Source organism: Coregonus lavaretus, assembly GCF_964263955.1.
Source record: "Coregonus lavaretus genome assembly, contig: HAP1_SCAFFOLD_3462, whole genome shotgun sequence".
Taxonomy (NCBI): domain Eukaryota; kingdom Metazoa; phylum Chordata; class Actinopteri; order Salmoniformes; family Salmonidae; genus Coregonus; species Coregonus lavaretus.
In genome coordinates this window covers 18,384-33,738 of record NW_028158496.1, presented here as the reverse complement: position 1 = coordinate 33,738, position 15,355 = coordinate 18,384, and the positions used below count along the sequence as shown (strand labels likewise).

Sequence of the window (15,355 nt, the reverse complement as noted above, 5' to 3'; positions counted from 1 at the left end):
ACAGGGTATGTTGAGCCAAAGGGGTAAATCGAGCCAAAGGGGTATGTTGAGCCAACAGGGTATGTTGAGCCAAAGGGGTAAATCGAGCCAAAGGGGTATGTTGAGCCAACAGGGTATGTTGAGCCAAAGGGGTATGTTGAGCCAACAGGGTATGTTGAGCCAAAGGGGTATGTCGAGCCAAAGAGGTAAGTTGAGCCAAAGAGGTATGTTGAGCCATCCTTGTTTCTAGGAAACCATACATACAATTAATCACAACCAAATATTTACACTACAAAACACTGCTCAGTGTCTTCTATGGGTACAGTGTCTTTGATGGAGAGTAAAAAGTAAAAATGGGAGCCGATGCGTCTCTGCTTTGCACTCAGCATTAAGGAGATAGATTGGGGGTTAGGCCCTGCGATAGACTAGTGTCCTGTCCAGGGGGTTTACTTGTACATCAAGCTGCTTCACGCTACAGAAACAGGAGATAGACTTCTGCTCCTATGAGCCGTTCTGGCTCGCACAAGTCAAGGCTACTTACTTACACACAATACTGGGACACTTTAAAGGCCACCCTTGATAATGTTATCATCACATAGGGCAGACTGGTAAAGACAGCTATATAATCAAGCACCTGCATCAGCCAATGAAATGGCTTCATCACAGGTGCAGTATAATACTGACAGTATTCAACTTAATATTCTGCACAATATTTGAGTGCCCTACCAAGCTAATTATCGTTTTGCCCTAACCGGCTAATTAGCTCAAAGCATCCAAATTGCTGCTCTCCCCCAATTTACAACACAATCAAGCACTATATCACCCATACACTAATTCAAATGTAAGCACTATGCCTCAGAGAGAGAGGGAGAGAAAGAGAGAGAGCGAGAGAGAGAGAGAGAGAGAGAGAGAGAGAGAGCAAGAGAGCAAGAGAGAGAGAGAGAGAGAGAGAGAGAGAGAGAGAGAGAGAGAGAGAGAGAGAGAGAGAGAGAGAGATAGAGAGGTGCACCTGCATTGCAATTATCATTAACCTTGCCCATGGCCCAATCAGTGAAGAGACGGCAGCACTGAACGTGAACAGCCAAGCTAAACATGTGTGTGAGGGATGATGATGCAGCTAGCGCTAACATCAGCCATTAGAATTTAGCCTCTGACTCTCAAGCAGCCTCTGTTGACTGATGCAGCTAGATGAAGCTAGTGCTAACATTAGCTAGTATTTAGCCTCTGACTCTGGTCTACTGGTAGCACAGTGATAATCTGGGTCAATAGCCTCTGTAATGAGAGGAACTATTTGTATAATAATGCTCTCTATGGAAGGCTTACATGCTAATCCTGTGTGTGTGTGTCTGTGTGTGAGCCCTGGTTCTGAATAAGAACATTCCAGAAAAACGAGGCACGGTGAGCAGAGAGCAGCCAAAGCTGCAGATTATAACCCCAGGAAGCTCTTTGTAATGGCAGCCAGCTTTGTCCTCATATCCACTGCCCAGCCTGGACCGGACAATGGCCTGGATCTCTCCCTTCCTCCCTTCTCTCTCTCTCTCTCTCTCTCTCTCTCTCTCTCTCTCTCTCTCTCTCTCTCTCTCTCTCTCTCTCTCTCTCTCTCTCTGTGTCACACACATACAAAAGCATACAAGTGCTTACACACATACAGTATGAGATATAGAGGAACGGGCACACACAAACACACATACATGCACGCACACATACACGCACTCGTTCTGTCATTTCACACGCACACTCGACAGTGCCCCTCCCTCTCCTCTCCCCATCTTTTCCTGACGTTTATTCAGAACGGAACACAGCTCAGATCTCACTCCAGAGAGAGCTCTCTCTGTCAGACTCCAGATCTGGGAGCTTCTGGCCAATCACAGGGCACCGCTGCGGGGGGTGGCGGGGGGTGGCTTTGAACCGGGTTCTGCTCTCTGATTGGCTGCAGAGGTACCGGGCAGAAAAGTGAGAGAGAAACTGACGTGAAAGAGGGAGTGAAGTATGGAGGATTAAGCAGAGCAGAGGGTGGGTGTGTGTGTGTTGGGGCTTGCTGTGAGGGGATAGGGGTGTGCTATCATCTTATCGAGCTACAGGGTCTGAAACACGGTCCACAGACCAAGGACCCTGGCCAGCCAGATGCATCTGGAACATCAATATTCCTGACCATACTGACAGGAAGACTGAGGGGAGCAACTTCAACTCCTTAGGCGGAGCTTGACACTTCAGACCGGAACAAGTCCTAACACTCCCATCCATCAGATCAAACCCTGGACCTGTCAATCAACCGGCCCTTGCTACGGCCAAAAAGAGCAGGCGTTTTATTACTCAAAGAGGAATAAGAGGAGGAATCCTCATGTGGCACCAGATGGGCCTCAGATAAAGTACCGCTCTGCTCTCTCGCTGTCAGACAGACAGCTGGGTAGAGAAGAGAGTTTGGATGTCAATGAAACGCAAACAATCAAACTTTATCTTTACATCAGTGGAGGCTGGTGGGAGGAGCTAGAGGAGGATGGGCTCATTGTAATGGTTGGAATGGAATAAATGGAATGGAGTCCAAACATGTGGTTTCCATAGTTTGATGTGTTTGATACCATTCCATTTATTCCATTAGAGCCATTATAATAAGCTTGTCTTCCTATAGATCCTCCCACCAGCCGCCACTGATTTACATTCCCTGCTGCGCTGCTTCCAGGTCTGCTAGTTCTAGAGACAGAGAGATAGGGAGGGAGGGAGGGAGGGAGGGACAAAGACGGAGGGAGGGAGGGAGGAGAGAGAGAGAGAGAGAGAGAGAGAGAGAGAGAGAGAGAGAGAGAGAGAGAGAGAGAGAGAGAGAGAGAGAGAGAGAGAGAGAGAGAGAGAGAGAGAGAGAGAGAGAGAAAGGGAGCGAGGGATACAGTAGATAGACATTCAAATAAATAGTTTCGATCAAATGTTTCTTTTGTTGTTGTACGTTCCTCTGAGTGTGGATACAGAGAGGGAGAATATATTGACTGGTGGACCATGCTGTGCTGTTGTGGAAGAACTCAAACATCCTTTTTCTTAGCAAAGCCCAGAGGTTTGGAGGATGTCCAGCTGAAACATAGCAGTGTGAATCAGACAGGACACATCTTTCTAAACACCCCACTACAGCTACACTTCCTGCTCTTCAAACAAACACACAGGAAACAGCCATTGAGGAAACATACATGGACTGTCAAGATGATGGATGAGAGAGAGAGTGTGAGAGAGAGTGAGAGAGAGATAGAACGAGAGAGAGAGAGAGAGAGAGAGAGAGAGAGAGAGAGAGAGAGAGAGAGAGAGAGAGAGAGAGAGAGAGAGAGAGAGAGAGAGAGAGAGAGAGATAGAGAGATGAGGGAGGGAGAAATATGCTAGAGGTCTTGTACAACCCTGAGAGGCTGTAATGTTATGTAATGTAAGGTCTACCAGTCTCCTTCTCCTGTCTGTCTCTCTCCCCCAGGGAGACCCGTCTACTCCAGGGTGAAGTCCCAGTCTCCAGATGCTCTCAGTGTACTCCCAAAACACTTCATTAAAGTGGGATTAACATGGCAACCAACACACATCCATCTATCTGTCACTTCCTGCCTTCTCTCTCGATCTCTCTCTATCTCCACATCCATCATTCCATCTCCCTGTGTCAGTGGGAAAATGAGAGTGAAAGTGAATATATGAATAGCAATGTGACATGTCATCTGTATTGCACAGCAGTTTATGTGTATTTGATATGATAGGCACCTCTACCTAACTGTACTAGTGCTATGAAAGAAGCTGTTAAGATGCATGTCAAATAAAATGCATTCTGTGAAGTGATGCTTATAGCGCCTGCATCAGAGTATATCCTCTCCTCCTCCTCCCTCTCTGTCTCCAGTCGTCTGGGTTCTATTCTTTCCATGTAAATATTTCAGAGGCAGAGCAGGAATAGAACAGATAGGCCTTATTTCTCCCAGCCAGAATATTCCCCCTGACTCACAGAGAGAGGAGATATATAAAACTAGAGCTGGGCGATTTGGCCAAAAATCAATATTGCAATAAATTGCCTGAATTGATGCGATAACGATTAATAGAACGATACATTTATAACGTTAATGTGCACCAGTTTGCTTATTTATTATCCTTTAAACTACTCATACTAATTTGATGGTTGTACCCATCAATTGCCCATTAACAATCACCCATAATATGAATTAACTAATGTTATTAGCAAACTTATTTCATTTCACACTATCCAGCCCGAGCGCGGCTGGGCCGATGGAAACCTGGTTAGGAGACAGGAGAGAGAGGAGTAATGGACTCTAAGAGCTTCTGAACCCCGGCCCGCCCAGAGTCTGTCTGCATCTTGTTTGTCTGTTTTAGTAAACTCTGTCAGATAGCCTATCAGACTGAGGATCTGGTAGGAACCCAAATCACTCGGCCACAGAGGCGTCAGGGCACTTAAGGGTGTAACACCACGTTGACTGACTTTGCACTCCACCAGGGACTGCAGATACACTGACAACCAACCAACTGTAAATATGACGTGTGGGTAAAGTAGTGCAGAGCTAAATAACACAGAAAACTAACAGTCCACCCTAAAGCTCCTAACACTACTACATTATTAAGACAACAACCATATTTAACCACTGGTCACTGGTCACATTAATTGTCTGTCCCTGGTCGTGTGATTAGCTTCCCAGACTACTGTACGCCTGCAGCAGCAATAGTCTATAGCAGGAAAAAGGGACAAGAGCCGTAATGCAGCCAGCCAGCCAGCCAGCCGGTCTGATAAACAGAGGACAGTTAATGGAGGATAGTATTAACACTAAGGCCTCTGTTTGTTTGGAAACTCTTACTTACAGCAACAGCAGCAGGGCTGGACCCCACCTAGCTCTCTATTGACATGGCACTCTGCTTTCAGCCCAGCAATGTTTCCCACGATCGATAAACGCTTCCGCACACACTTACACTCACCCTACATGGGTGGTCATCCACCCCGTAGCATCACACACCCCTCACTGTACCTCGTTCCCTATCCACGGTGACCTTATCAGATGTGTGAATTTGTGTGTACGTGTGTGTGTGTGTGTGTGTGTTATGATGGAATACAGTAGTGGACCAGAGTCAGAGCCTATAACGTAACTGAATCATCACCCCATGTAAATCATTTACATTGCCTGCAGTGTGTGCTATTCTGAAGTAGCAGTAATCTAACTGAATTAACTGATAACATGCTCTATGCTTTATACAAGCTCTGGTCTGTCCTGAATGTAACCTAATCACCATAGTGATGAGTCATGGAAGAGGAATTGGCCTCTCTTCTCATGTCAATATTTGTAGCAGCGGCACTGACTGCAGTTTACACAGAAATTTAGCATACATACAAAATGGATGCCGGTGGGTTACTTTGAATGCCCTTGGACAAAACAATGCGGTTGGCGAGATCAGTAAGCTGACTGGCTAAGAGGCTGACTACACTGAGGTGCAGAGAATATAGATATGATTGGGGCAGCTGAGTAGGTAAGAGATCCAGTGAACTAATTGGATAAGAGCTTTTCACACTAGATAGATGATTGGGTAAAAGATTTTCAGACTAGCCCTGGCATGCTGACAATTAACTTCTGGGCCACATCCTGACTGATAGCAGCCCATTCTTGCATAATCAATGCTTGGAGTTTGTCAGAACTTGTGGGTTTTTGTTTGTCCACCTGCCTCTTGAGGATTGACCACAAGTTCTCAATGGGATTAAGGTCTGGGGAGTTTCCTGGCCATGGACCCAAAATGTCAATGTTTTGTTCCCAGAGCCACTTAGTTATCACTTTTGCCTTATGGCAAGGTGCTCCATCATGCTGGAAAAGGCATTGTTCGTCACCAAACTGTTCTTGGATGGTTGGGAGAAGTTGCTCTCGGGGGATGTGTTGGTACCGTTCTTTATTCATGGCTGTGTTCTTAGGCAAAATTGTGAGTGAGCCCACTCCCTTGGCTGAGAAGCAACCCCACACATGAATGGTCTCAGGATGCTTTACTGTTGGCGTGACACAGGACTGATGGTAGCGCTCACCTTGTCTTCTCCGGACAAGCTTTTTTCCGGATGCCCCAAACAATCGGAAAGGGGATTCATCAGAGAAAATGTCCCTGATGTTTTTTTTGGGGGGCCCGTGTAGCTCAGTTGGTAGAGCATGGCGCTTGCAACGCCAGGGTTGTGGGTTTGATTCCCACGGGGGGCCAGTATGACATTTTTTATAAATAAATAATGTATGCACTCACTAACTGTAAGTCGCTCTGGATAAGAGCGTCTGCTAAATGACTCAAATGAAAAATGTAAATGTAATGTTTTTCCTGGAGAAAACTCTCTGCCCTTCTTGACACCAGGCCATTCTCCAAAAGTCTTTGCCTCACTGTGCGTGCAGATGCACTCACACCTGCCTGATGGCATTCCTGAGCAAGCACTGGTGGTGCCCCAATCCCGCAGCTGAATCAACTTTAGGAGACGATCCTGGCGCTTGCTGGACTTTCTTGGGCGCCCTGAAGCCTTCTTCACAACAATTGAACCTCTCTCCTTGAAGTTCTTGATGATCCGATAAATGGTTGATTTAGGTGCAATCTTACTAGCAGCAATATCCTTGCCTGTGAAGCCCTTTTTGTGCAAAGCAATGATGACGGCACGTGTTTCCTTGCAGGTAACCATGGTTAACAGAGGAAGAACAATGATTTCAAGCACCACCCTCCTTTTAAAGCTTCTAGTCTGTTATTCTAACTCAATCAGCATGACAGAGTGATCTCTAGCCTTGTCCTCGTCAAAACTCTCACCTGTGTTAACGAGAGAATCACTGACATGATATCAGCTGGTCCTTTTGTGGCAGGGCTGAAATGCAGTGGAAATGTTTTTTTGGGATTAAGTTCATTTTCATGGCAAAGAAGGACTTTGCAATTAATTGCAATTCATCGGATCACTCTTCATAATATTCTGGAGTATATGCAAATTGCCATCATAAAAACTGAGGCAGCAGTCTTTGTGAAAATTAATATTTGTGTCATTCTCAAAACGTTTGACCATGACTGTACACACAAACAGACACACACAGTTGTTCATCACAACATTACAAAACACACACAGACATTCTATCTCTTCTCTCCTCTTCTCTCCACATCTCTCCTCTTCTCTCACATATTCTCTTCTCACCTCTTCTCTACACATATTCTATTCTCACCTCTCCTCTCCTCTTCTCTCCACATCTCTCCCTCTCCTCTCCTCTCCTCTCCTCTCCCTCTCTCCTCTCCTCCTCTCCTTCCTCTCCTCTCACTCTCTCCTCATCTCCCACTTCTCTCCTCTTCTCTTCTCTTCCCTTCTCTACTCTCCTCTTCTATTCTCCCCACATCTCTCCTCTTCTCTCCACATATTCTCCTCTCCTCCTCCCTCTCCTCTCCCTCTCTCTCCTCTCCTCTCCCTCTCTCTCTCCTCTCCTCCTCTCCTCTCATCTCCTCTCCTCTCCTCTCCTCTCCTCTCTCTCCTCCTTCTTCCCCTCTCCTCTTCTCCCTCTCCCTCTTCTCTCTCCTCTTCTCTCCTCTTTGCTCCTCTTCTCTCCTCTTCTTTCCACATCTCTCCTCTTCTCTCCTCTTCTCTTATCTCCACATTCTTCTCTTCTCTTCTCTTCTCTTCTCTTCTCTTCTCTTCTCTTCTCTTCTCTTCTCTTCTCTTCTCTTCTCTTCTCTTCTCTTCTCTTCTCTTCTCTTCTCTCCACATCTCTCCTCTTCTCTCCTCTTCCCTTCTCTCTTCATCTCTCCTCTTCGTCTCTTCTTTGCTCTCTTCTTCTCTCCTCTTCTATCTGTTCAGATGGAATAATTAGTCCCTTAGGTCTTCTCACAACATATCTAGACACGGAGCCGTTTGGTGTGTATGTTTTTTGTTGACTTATCTCAAAGTAAAAAAAAAAAAGGTTTTCTTCTTTCTATATGGATGCAACAATGCTCATACTTGTGTGTGTCCTCCTGTCAATCGCAGCATCTGTGGTTGAACGAGCTTGGACAAGACAGAGAGAGAGCGAGGGTGTGGGCAGGCAGAAAAGCAACCATCCTTCCTGCCGTGAGAAGAAAACAGAACGGAGGGATCCTGACAGGAATCACTGGAATGGAACGGAAGTTGTGTGTGAGCGGAACCTGTCTATTAATCAGACAGACAGAACAGAACCAAGTCACTGTCTCAGACTGAGATACCTCAGGGAACCCTAGAGACTGAGAGAAACTCAGCAAATACACTCAGATGATGTACTGGAGGTGATAACATCGTCATTAGAGGAGACACAGCCAAAGTTGGAGCCGGTAAGTTAATGCAGCTTCAGCCATCCTAGAACTCTCCTTACAGTGGAATCTCTTTCCATAGAAACCTCAGCCAGATATAATAATTACCCATTGGCCATCTGACACAATACATGGCCCTGATTGATTTTGAGAGAGGGAGAGAAAGAATGGAGAGAGTAGAAGCGGTCTGGTGCTGTTGCATTAGTGTCCTCTAGTCTTGTACAGACAGAGGAAGAGGAGTGGACCCCTCCTCACTCTATCACTCTCTCAAAGAGAGATGCACTCAAGACAAAACAGAGGGTTGACACCAGGGAGATGGAGGACAAAACAGGTGTCTCCAGGCAGCCCTGCACTGCACAACAGGGGATGAAAGACTGAACCTTACTGTGCTTCTACTCTTTTATGAGGAATAATCACAGAAAACACACCAATTCACGGGGAGCCTGCTGCCTGCCTCGCTGAGAGGAGATGTAAAGACACATACTGTATGAGAGGAACAGCTGAACACAGAAACATGCATTTGTTCTAGCTAGAGGAAAAGAATGGGAGGGGGGGATTTGAGGGCTGTGACACAGGCAAACACGCACGCACACACACACACACACACATACACACACACACACACACACACACACACCCCTCTCTGGAACACAAAGGGAGCAGAGACAGCAGGAAGCTGTGTTGGCTATAAATTACATCATCTGCAGGAGCAGATCTCTATGGCTCTCTCTCTGCTGCCAGGACCCTTTAGGAGCCCGTTGAGATGCCTGACTCACAGCACAGCAGAAGTGCATTATGGGTAGAGCTAGCTGGAAGCTGAGGTCCTGTGGTTAAACAACATCTGCTGTGGATCCGATCCAACACAGCCAGGTCTAGGGTTCAGAGGTCATCAGGTGAAACCAGGCCAACACACACACAGATTACTATGAAAGAGCACGCTACATGCTAGGTGGGAGGTTTTCTGCATATTCTGTGTAACATCTGTTATAGGACACAGAGAGAGGAGCCTATTCAGGTGCATCTGTAGAGCTGGCTGTCTTACAGACTGATGTCATGATGTCATGGCCCTTGTTGTTTAGCGTAGCAGAGCAGCTGGCCACTTCAACAGGCCAAAGGATGAGCTGACTAGACCTGACCAGACCAGACCAGACCAGACCGGACCAGACCTGACCAGACCTGACCAGACAAGACCTGACCAGACCTGACCTGACCAGACCTGACCAGACCAGACCAGACCAGACCGGACCAGACCTGACCAGACAAGACCTGACCAGACCAGACCTGACCAGACCTGACTAGACCTGACCAGACCAGACCAGACCAGACCGGACCAGACCTGACCAGACCTGACCAGACAAGACCTGACCAGACCAGACCAGACCAGACCGGACCAGACCTGACCAGACCTGACCAGACAAGACCTGACCAGACCAGACCTGACCAGACCTGACCTGACCTGACCAGACCTGACCAGACCTGACCAGACCAGACCGGACCAGACCTGACCAGACCTGACCAGACCAGACCGGACCAGACCTGACCAGACCTGACCAGACAAGACCTGACCAGACCTGACCTGACCAGACCTGACCTGACCAGACCTGACCAGACCTGACCAGACCTGACCAGACAAGACCTGACCAGACCTGAACAGACCTGACCTGACCAGACCTGACCTGACCTGACCTGACCAGACCTGACCAGACCTGACCAGACCTGACCTGAATGTTATTATTGTTATTATGTCACTCTCCAGTGATGACCACTTCAGGAAATAGACAAACAGATGATGAATGTGTGTGTGTGTGGTGTGTGTGTGTGTTGTGTGTGTGTGTGTATGTGTGCGTGTGTGTGTGTGGTGTGTGTGTGACAAAGTGGTCTGAAGAGAGCGTCACTGATCTTCAACGGTTTCATGGTAACAGGAACATTATGAAAAAAAAAAAAAATTAAACAGGGATGCATTAATGAGGTCAAAGGTCAGGATATAAATAACCCTTAATGAGCCAATCAGGTCAGAGGTCAGAGGTTGATGAAGATGACGTTCAAGGAACAGTCATTTTTCTCACAGAATTAAATAGAACACTTAATGGGAAGCACATCCTATGCCTTGAGAGCCATGTATGATAATAAGATGGATACAGTATCAGTAAATGTGTGTATACGATCTGGAGAGAACAAGGGACATCAGCATGAATACCAGGCTCCATGAGCAGATACTCCAGATAGATCTGATACAGGAGAGTTAACAGGAGACCTTCATGCATAGAGATAGCTCAACCCCCTCCGACCTCAATGTGACCTCAAACACACAGCATGGTGCCTGCTAACAGAGGACGGGGAACAAGAGAACGCAAGAGGGCGGCAGAAGAACGTTACCATAATATGGCACTGATCCAGAGAGAGACTGCCTTCTAGTGTTGCCCTCTTAGGAAAACATCCATCTCTTCCCCAGCTATCCAGGCTGTGAGTCTGTCTACAGGAGCCAGAGAGATACTACAGTAGCAACATTTTTTTTAAGCAGGCAAATCAGTTAAGAACAAACTCTTATTTACAATGACGGCCCCGGACAACACTAGGCCAATTGTGCGCAGCCCTATGTGACTCCCAATCACGGCCGGATTGTGATACAGCCTGGAATCGAACCAGGGTCTGTAGTGACGCCTATAGCACTGAGACGCAGTGCCTTAGACAGCTGCGCCACTCGGGAGTACAAGATACTGTACTCACAGACCTCCCCATTCCTTCCCTTCCAATGTAGAGAAAACATGGCATGGCCTGGTCTACTAAATCTGGGAATGCCCCAACCAGGAAGTAATCATGGAGTAAACACTCTTGGTTGGTTTCCAGAGAGGGAGCCTCATGTTGGAGCAGGAAACATGCCCTCTGACCCACAGACCACTGAACTGAGGGGGCGAGGCAACAGGGAGAAGAAAGATAGGAGGGAGAAGAGAGAGAGGAGGGAGAAGAGAGAGAGGAGGGAGAAGAGAGAGAGGAGGGAGAAGAGAGAGAAGAGGGAGAAGAGAGAGAGGAGGGAGAAGAGAGAGAGGAGGGAGAAGAGAGAGAGGAGGGAGAAGAGAGAGAGGAGGGAGAAGAGAGAGAGAGGAGGGAGAAGATAGAAAGGAGGGAGAAGAGAGAGAGGAGGGAGAAGAGAGAAAGGAGGGAGAAGAGAGAGAGGAGGGAGAAGAGAGAGAAGAGGGAGAAGAGAGAGAGGAGGGAGAATAGAGAGAGGAGGGAGAAGAGAGAGAAGAGGGAGAAGAGAGAGAGGAGGGAGAAGAGAGAGAGGAGGGAGAAGAGAGAAAGGAGGGAGAAGAGAGAGAATAGGGAGAAGAGAGAGAGGAGGGAAAAGAGAGAGAGGAGTGAAAAAATCATCAGAAAGACACTCTAGTTTATGTTGACCTCTTCAAAGCCTAGGCATATTTCAACCTCACTATATCCTCTCTGTTTATATCTAGTTTGTCTTTTTTAACCCGTTTTTTTATATCTAGTTGGTCTTTTTTAATTAGTTTTTTATATCTAGATTTGCCTTTTTAACTACATACATTTATTCTCACAAGTAGTCATAACTATAGATATTGTTACACATGTAGTCCCACTATTGCATTTAATCAAGACTAGGGTTTACTTTCTAAAGTGAAGTGGGCTTTCAGAGGAGTCCTTCAATGCCATTTAAATGGTGCTACACAGTAGAGCTACATGTATAGTGCTACAGTAGAGCTGTCTCAATAATACACTAAACAAAAATGTGAAAGCAACATGTAAAGTGTTGGTCCCATGTTTCATGAGCTGAAATAAAAAATCCCAGAAAAGTTCCTTACGCACAAAAAGCTTATTTCTCTCAAATGGTGTGCACAAATTTGTTTACATCTCTGTTAGTGACCATTTCTCCTATGCCAACATAATCCATCCACCTGACAGATGTGGCATATCAAGAAGCTGATTAAACAGCATGATCATTACACAGGTGCACCTTGTGCTGGGGACAATGAAAGGCCACTTTAAAATGTGCAGTTCCGTCACACAACACAATGCCACAGATGTGCTGAGGAGTGCTGAGGAGTATTTATGTCTGTAATAATGCCCTTTTGTGGGGGAAAACTAATTCTGATTGGCTGGGCCTGGCTCCTCAGTGGGTGGGCCTGGCTGCCAAGTGGGTGGGCCTATGCCCTCCAAGGCCCACTCATGGCTGCACCCCTGCCCAGTCATGTGAAACCCATAGATTAGGGCCTAATTTATTTATTTCAATTGACTGATTTCCTTATATGAACTGTAACTAAGTAAAATCTTTGAAATTGTTGCATGTTGCGTGTATATTTTTGTTCAGTATGAATAGAAGAATTAAGACATTTAGGAGTGATGGTACACTGTAAAAAATGACTCTTTGGATCAACCTAAAAAAAATGGTGTCAACTGGTTACAAGTAAATGAGTTAGGTTTTCTCAATTGAAAAAATATATATTTGTTGAAATCAAATATATTTTCCAATGCCAACTGTTATATTTGATTATTAACAAATCTATATTTCAAGTTGCAACCTATTTCTTTCAACACTCAACTTACTTTCCCCCTTTGGTTAAACCTAAATATTCACTACCAGTTAAACGTTTGGACACACCTACTCATTCAAGGGTTTTTCTTTATTTTTACTATTTTTTACATTGTAGAATAATAGTGAAGACATCAAAACTATGAAATAACACATATGTAATCATGTAATAACCCAAAAAGTGTTAAACAAATTATATTTTATATATTAGATTCTTCAAATAGCCACCGTTTGCCTTGATGACAGCTTTGGACACTCTTGGCATTCTCTCAACGAGCTTCATAAGGTAGTCACCTGGAATGCATTTCAATTAACAGGTGTGCCTTCTTAAAAGTTAATTTGTGGAATTTCTTTCCTTCTTAATGCGTTCGAGCCAATCAGTTGTGTTGTGACAAGGTCCCCTGTAGCTCAGTTGGTAGAGCATGGCGCTTGCAACACCAGGGTTGTGGGTTCGTTTCCCACGGGGGGCCAGTATGAAAATGTATGCACTCACTAACTGTAAAGTCGCTCTGGATAAGAGCGTCTGCTAAATGACTAAAATGTAAATGTCAAAATGTGAGGGGGGGGTGTAAGCATGACTATGGGTTTTAGCTAGGCTACTCCCTGCTGTGTGTGTGTGTGTGTGTGTGTGTGTGTGTGTGTGTGTGTGTGTGTGTGTGTGTGTGTGTGTGTGTGTGTGTGTGTGTGTGTGTGTGTGTGTGTGTGTGTGTGTGCAGACAGAAAATAGAGGTTGAGCAGAAAGCAGAGAGGGACACAGTCAAATAAACACATTACATAAAGAGTTATCATGCAGCATGCATTATCTGAGCTGCAGGGGGAAATGTAAATTAGTTACAAGCAAGCAGGCTTCTTACTTAAACCACTGCATAACAACGACATCCTTAAACGAGTGCTAATGGAAGTGATAGCACAGTGAGAAGAGGAGGAGATGAAGAGATGAGAACAGCGGTAGATGTGGAGAGAGAAGGAAGTGCTGACCTACTGTTAGCCTACTTTACTAAGTCGCATGTACTCCCCAAGACAAAGGGTAGGAAAGGAGGCAGAAGTCAGCAAGAATGGAGGAATGGAAGGCTTGCCTGCTAAATGCAAAAACGTATTAGGCAGATAAAGTATGTCAACAATAACAAGGCAAAACACTATTAGGCATACAGCATGACTGAACTGGTATTCAGAGCAAGTTTATGATCTCTCGTTCTATCTCTGTCTCTTCTCTTCTCTCTCTCTCTCTCTCTGTCTCTTCTCTTCTCTCTCTCTCTCTCTCTCTCTCTGTCTCTTCTCTCTCTCTCTCTCTCTCTCTCTCTCTCTCTCTCTCTCTATCTGTCTCTTCTCTCTCTCTCTCTCTCTCTCTCTCTCTCTGTGTCTCTTCTCTCTCTCTTCTCTCTCTCTCTCTCTCTCTCTCTCTCTCTCTCTCTCTCTCTCTCTTCTATTCTGTATATCAACAACATCAGAACTATTACAGACCAAAACCACAATAGAACAATAGTTTACTAATAGAGATGAGTGAATAACCAAATTATTACAAGTAATTTCCTCCCAACAGTAAAGTGAACTATGCTTTGAAGTCTTGTTTTGCACTAGGCCTACAGTAGATTCGACCTGTTGCAAAATATTTCTCTGTTCAAGTCTGAGCTTGTCCCTAATTCCTCCTTCTCCAAACTCAACCGTTTTCCTATTTACAACCAGTCTGCTTGACTTTTTCCTGTCTACCCGAACACCATTCCCAAGCTGACGTAAACATTATGTAACAACACTGTAACGACTGTTTGCAATAGTGTAGATAGCGACAGTAACTCGTTTACACCCCCGAGGAAAAGAGGGTAGAGGTCGCGAAATCAAACAGCGCGCAACAACTGTAGCTATCCGTCATCAACACACTAACCGAGTTTTTATTACATATGATAGCAAGATAAGAACACTTACGATTTACTAAATAGGTGAAACATCGCTCCATGGAACCTCGCGCGGGTTCCCAATGACACACCACTTCAATTTGGGTCGCATTCCTCTTCGCGCGCTAATCGCAGCTTGTTTTCCGACTATTTTTGCGTTACTGGAAATGTGTGGCCGCAGCCTGCCCTCTGAGATACGCTGCTACACCAAGTATAGGCTGCTATAGTCCCATCCGTCCCGAGAGAGCAGTCTGCTGTGCCTTGTCAAACACACCCCTCTCTCCCTCTCTCCACATCCCATTTAAAAAGATAGCACTCCTTTTTATGGAAAACAGAGCTGTTGCCTATTGACAGTTTATTTGGCACAAATAAACTGCATTTCATCAGTAGGCTATTTATTTTCTAATGTCATGAAGACAACTTTTAATGGGGAGAAGTGCACACATCAATCATTATCAACTGATATAATAACTCAGTAAAAAGGCTACCAATAATTGAGTGGCTGATGTGAACTTTGATTTCACTTTGATGTTCATTTTTATGACTGAGGCAGTATGAGTGATGGACATTGGACACCTTACTGAATTACTGAATCAAAGAAGTAAGAAATCACAGCCAGTTTGAGGTGGGAGGCTAACTGAGGGTATGGAGGATAGTACAGTCGTAGTCAAAAGTTTTGAGAATGACA

General features: G+C 45.5%; 1 protein-coding gene across 1 annotated transcript in view; it reads right to left on the bottom strand.

The window, feature by feature from the left end:
• Positions 1-14,882, bottom strand: part of LOC311123907 (disabled homolog 2-interacting protein-like) — a gene marked incomplete at its 3' end in the record, with an annotated part of 43,032 nt that extends 28,150 nt beyond the window's left edge. Inside the window, exon 1 of the mRNA XM_084198121.1 lies at positions 14,699-14,882. Within this exon, the coding sequence (XP_084054247.1) occupies positions 14,699-14,721 (23 nt within the window). The remainder of the gene's footprint in view (positions 1-14,698) is intronic.
• Between the last annotated feature and the right edge of the window lie 473 nt (positions 14,883-15,355).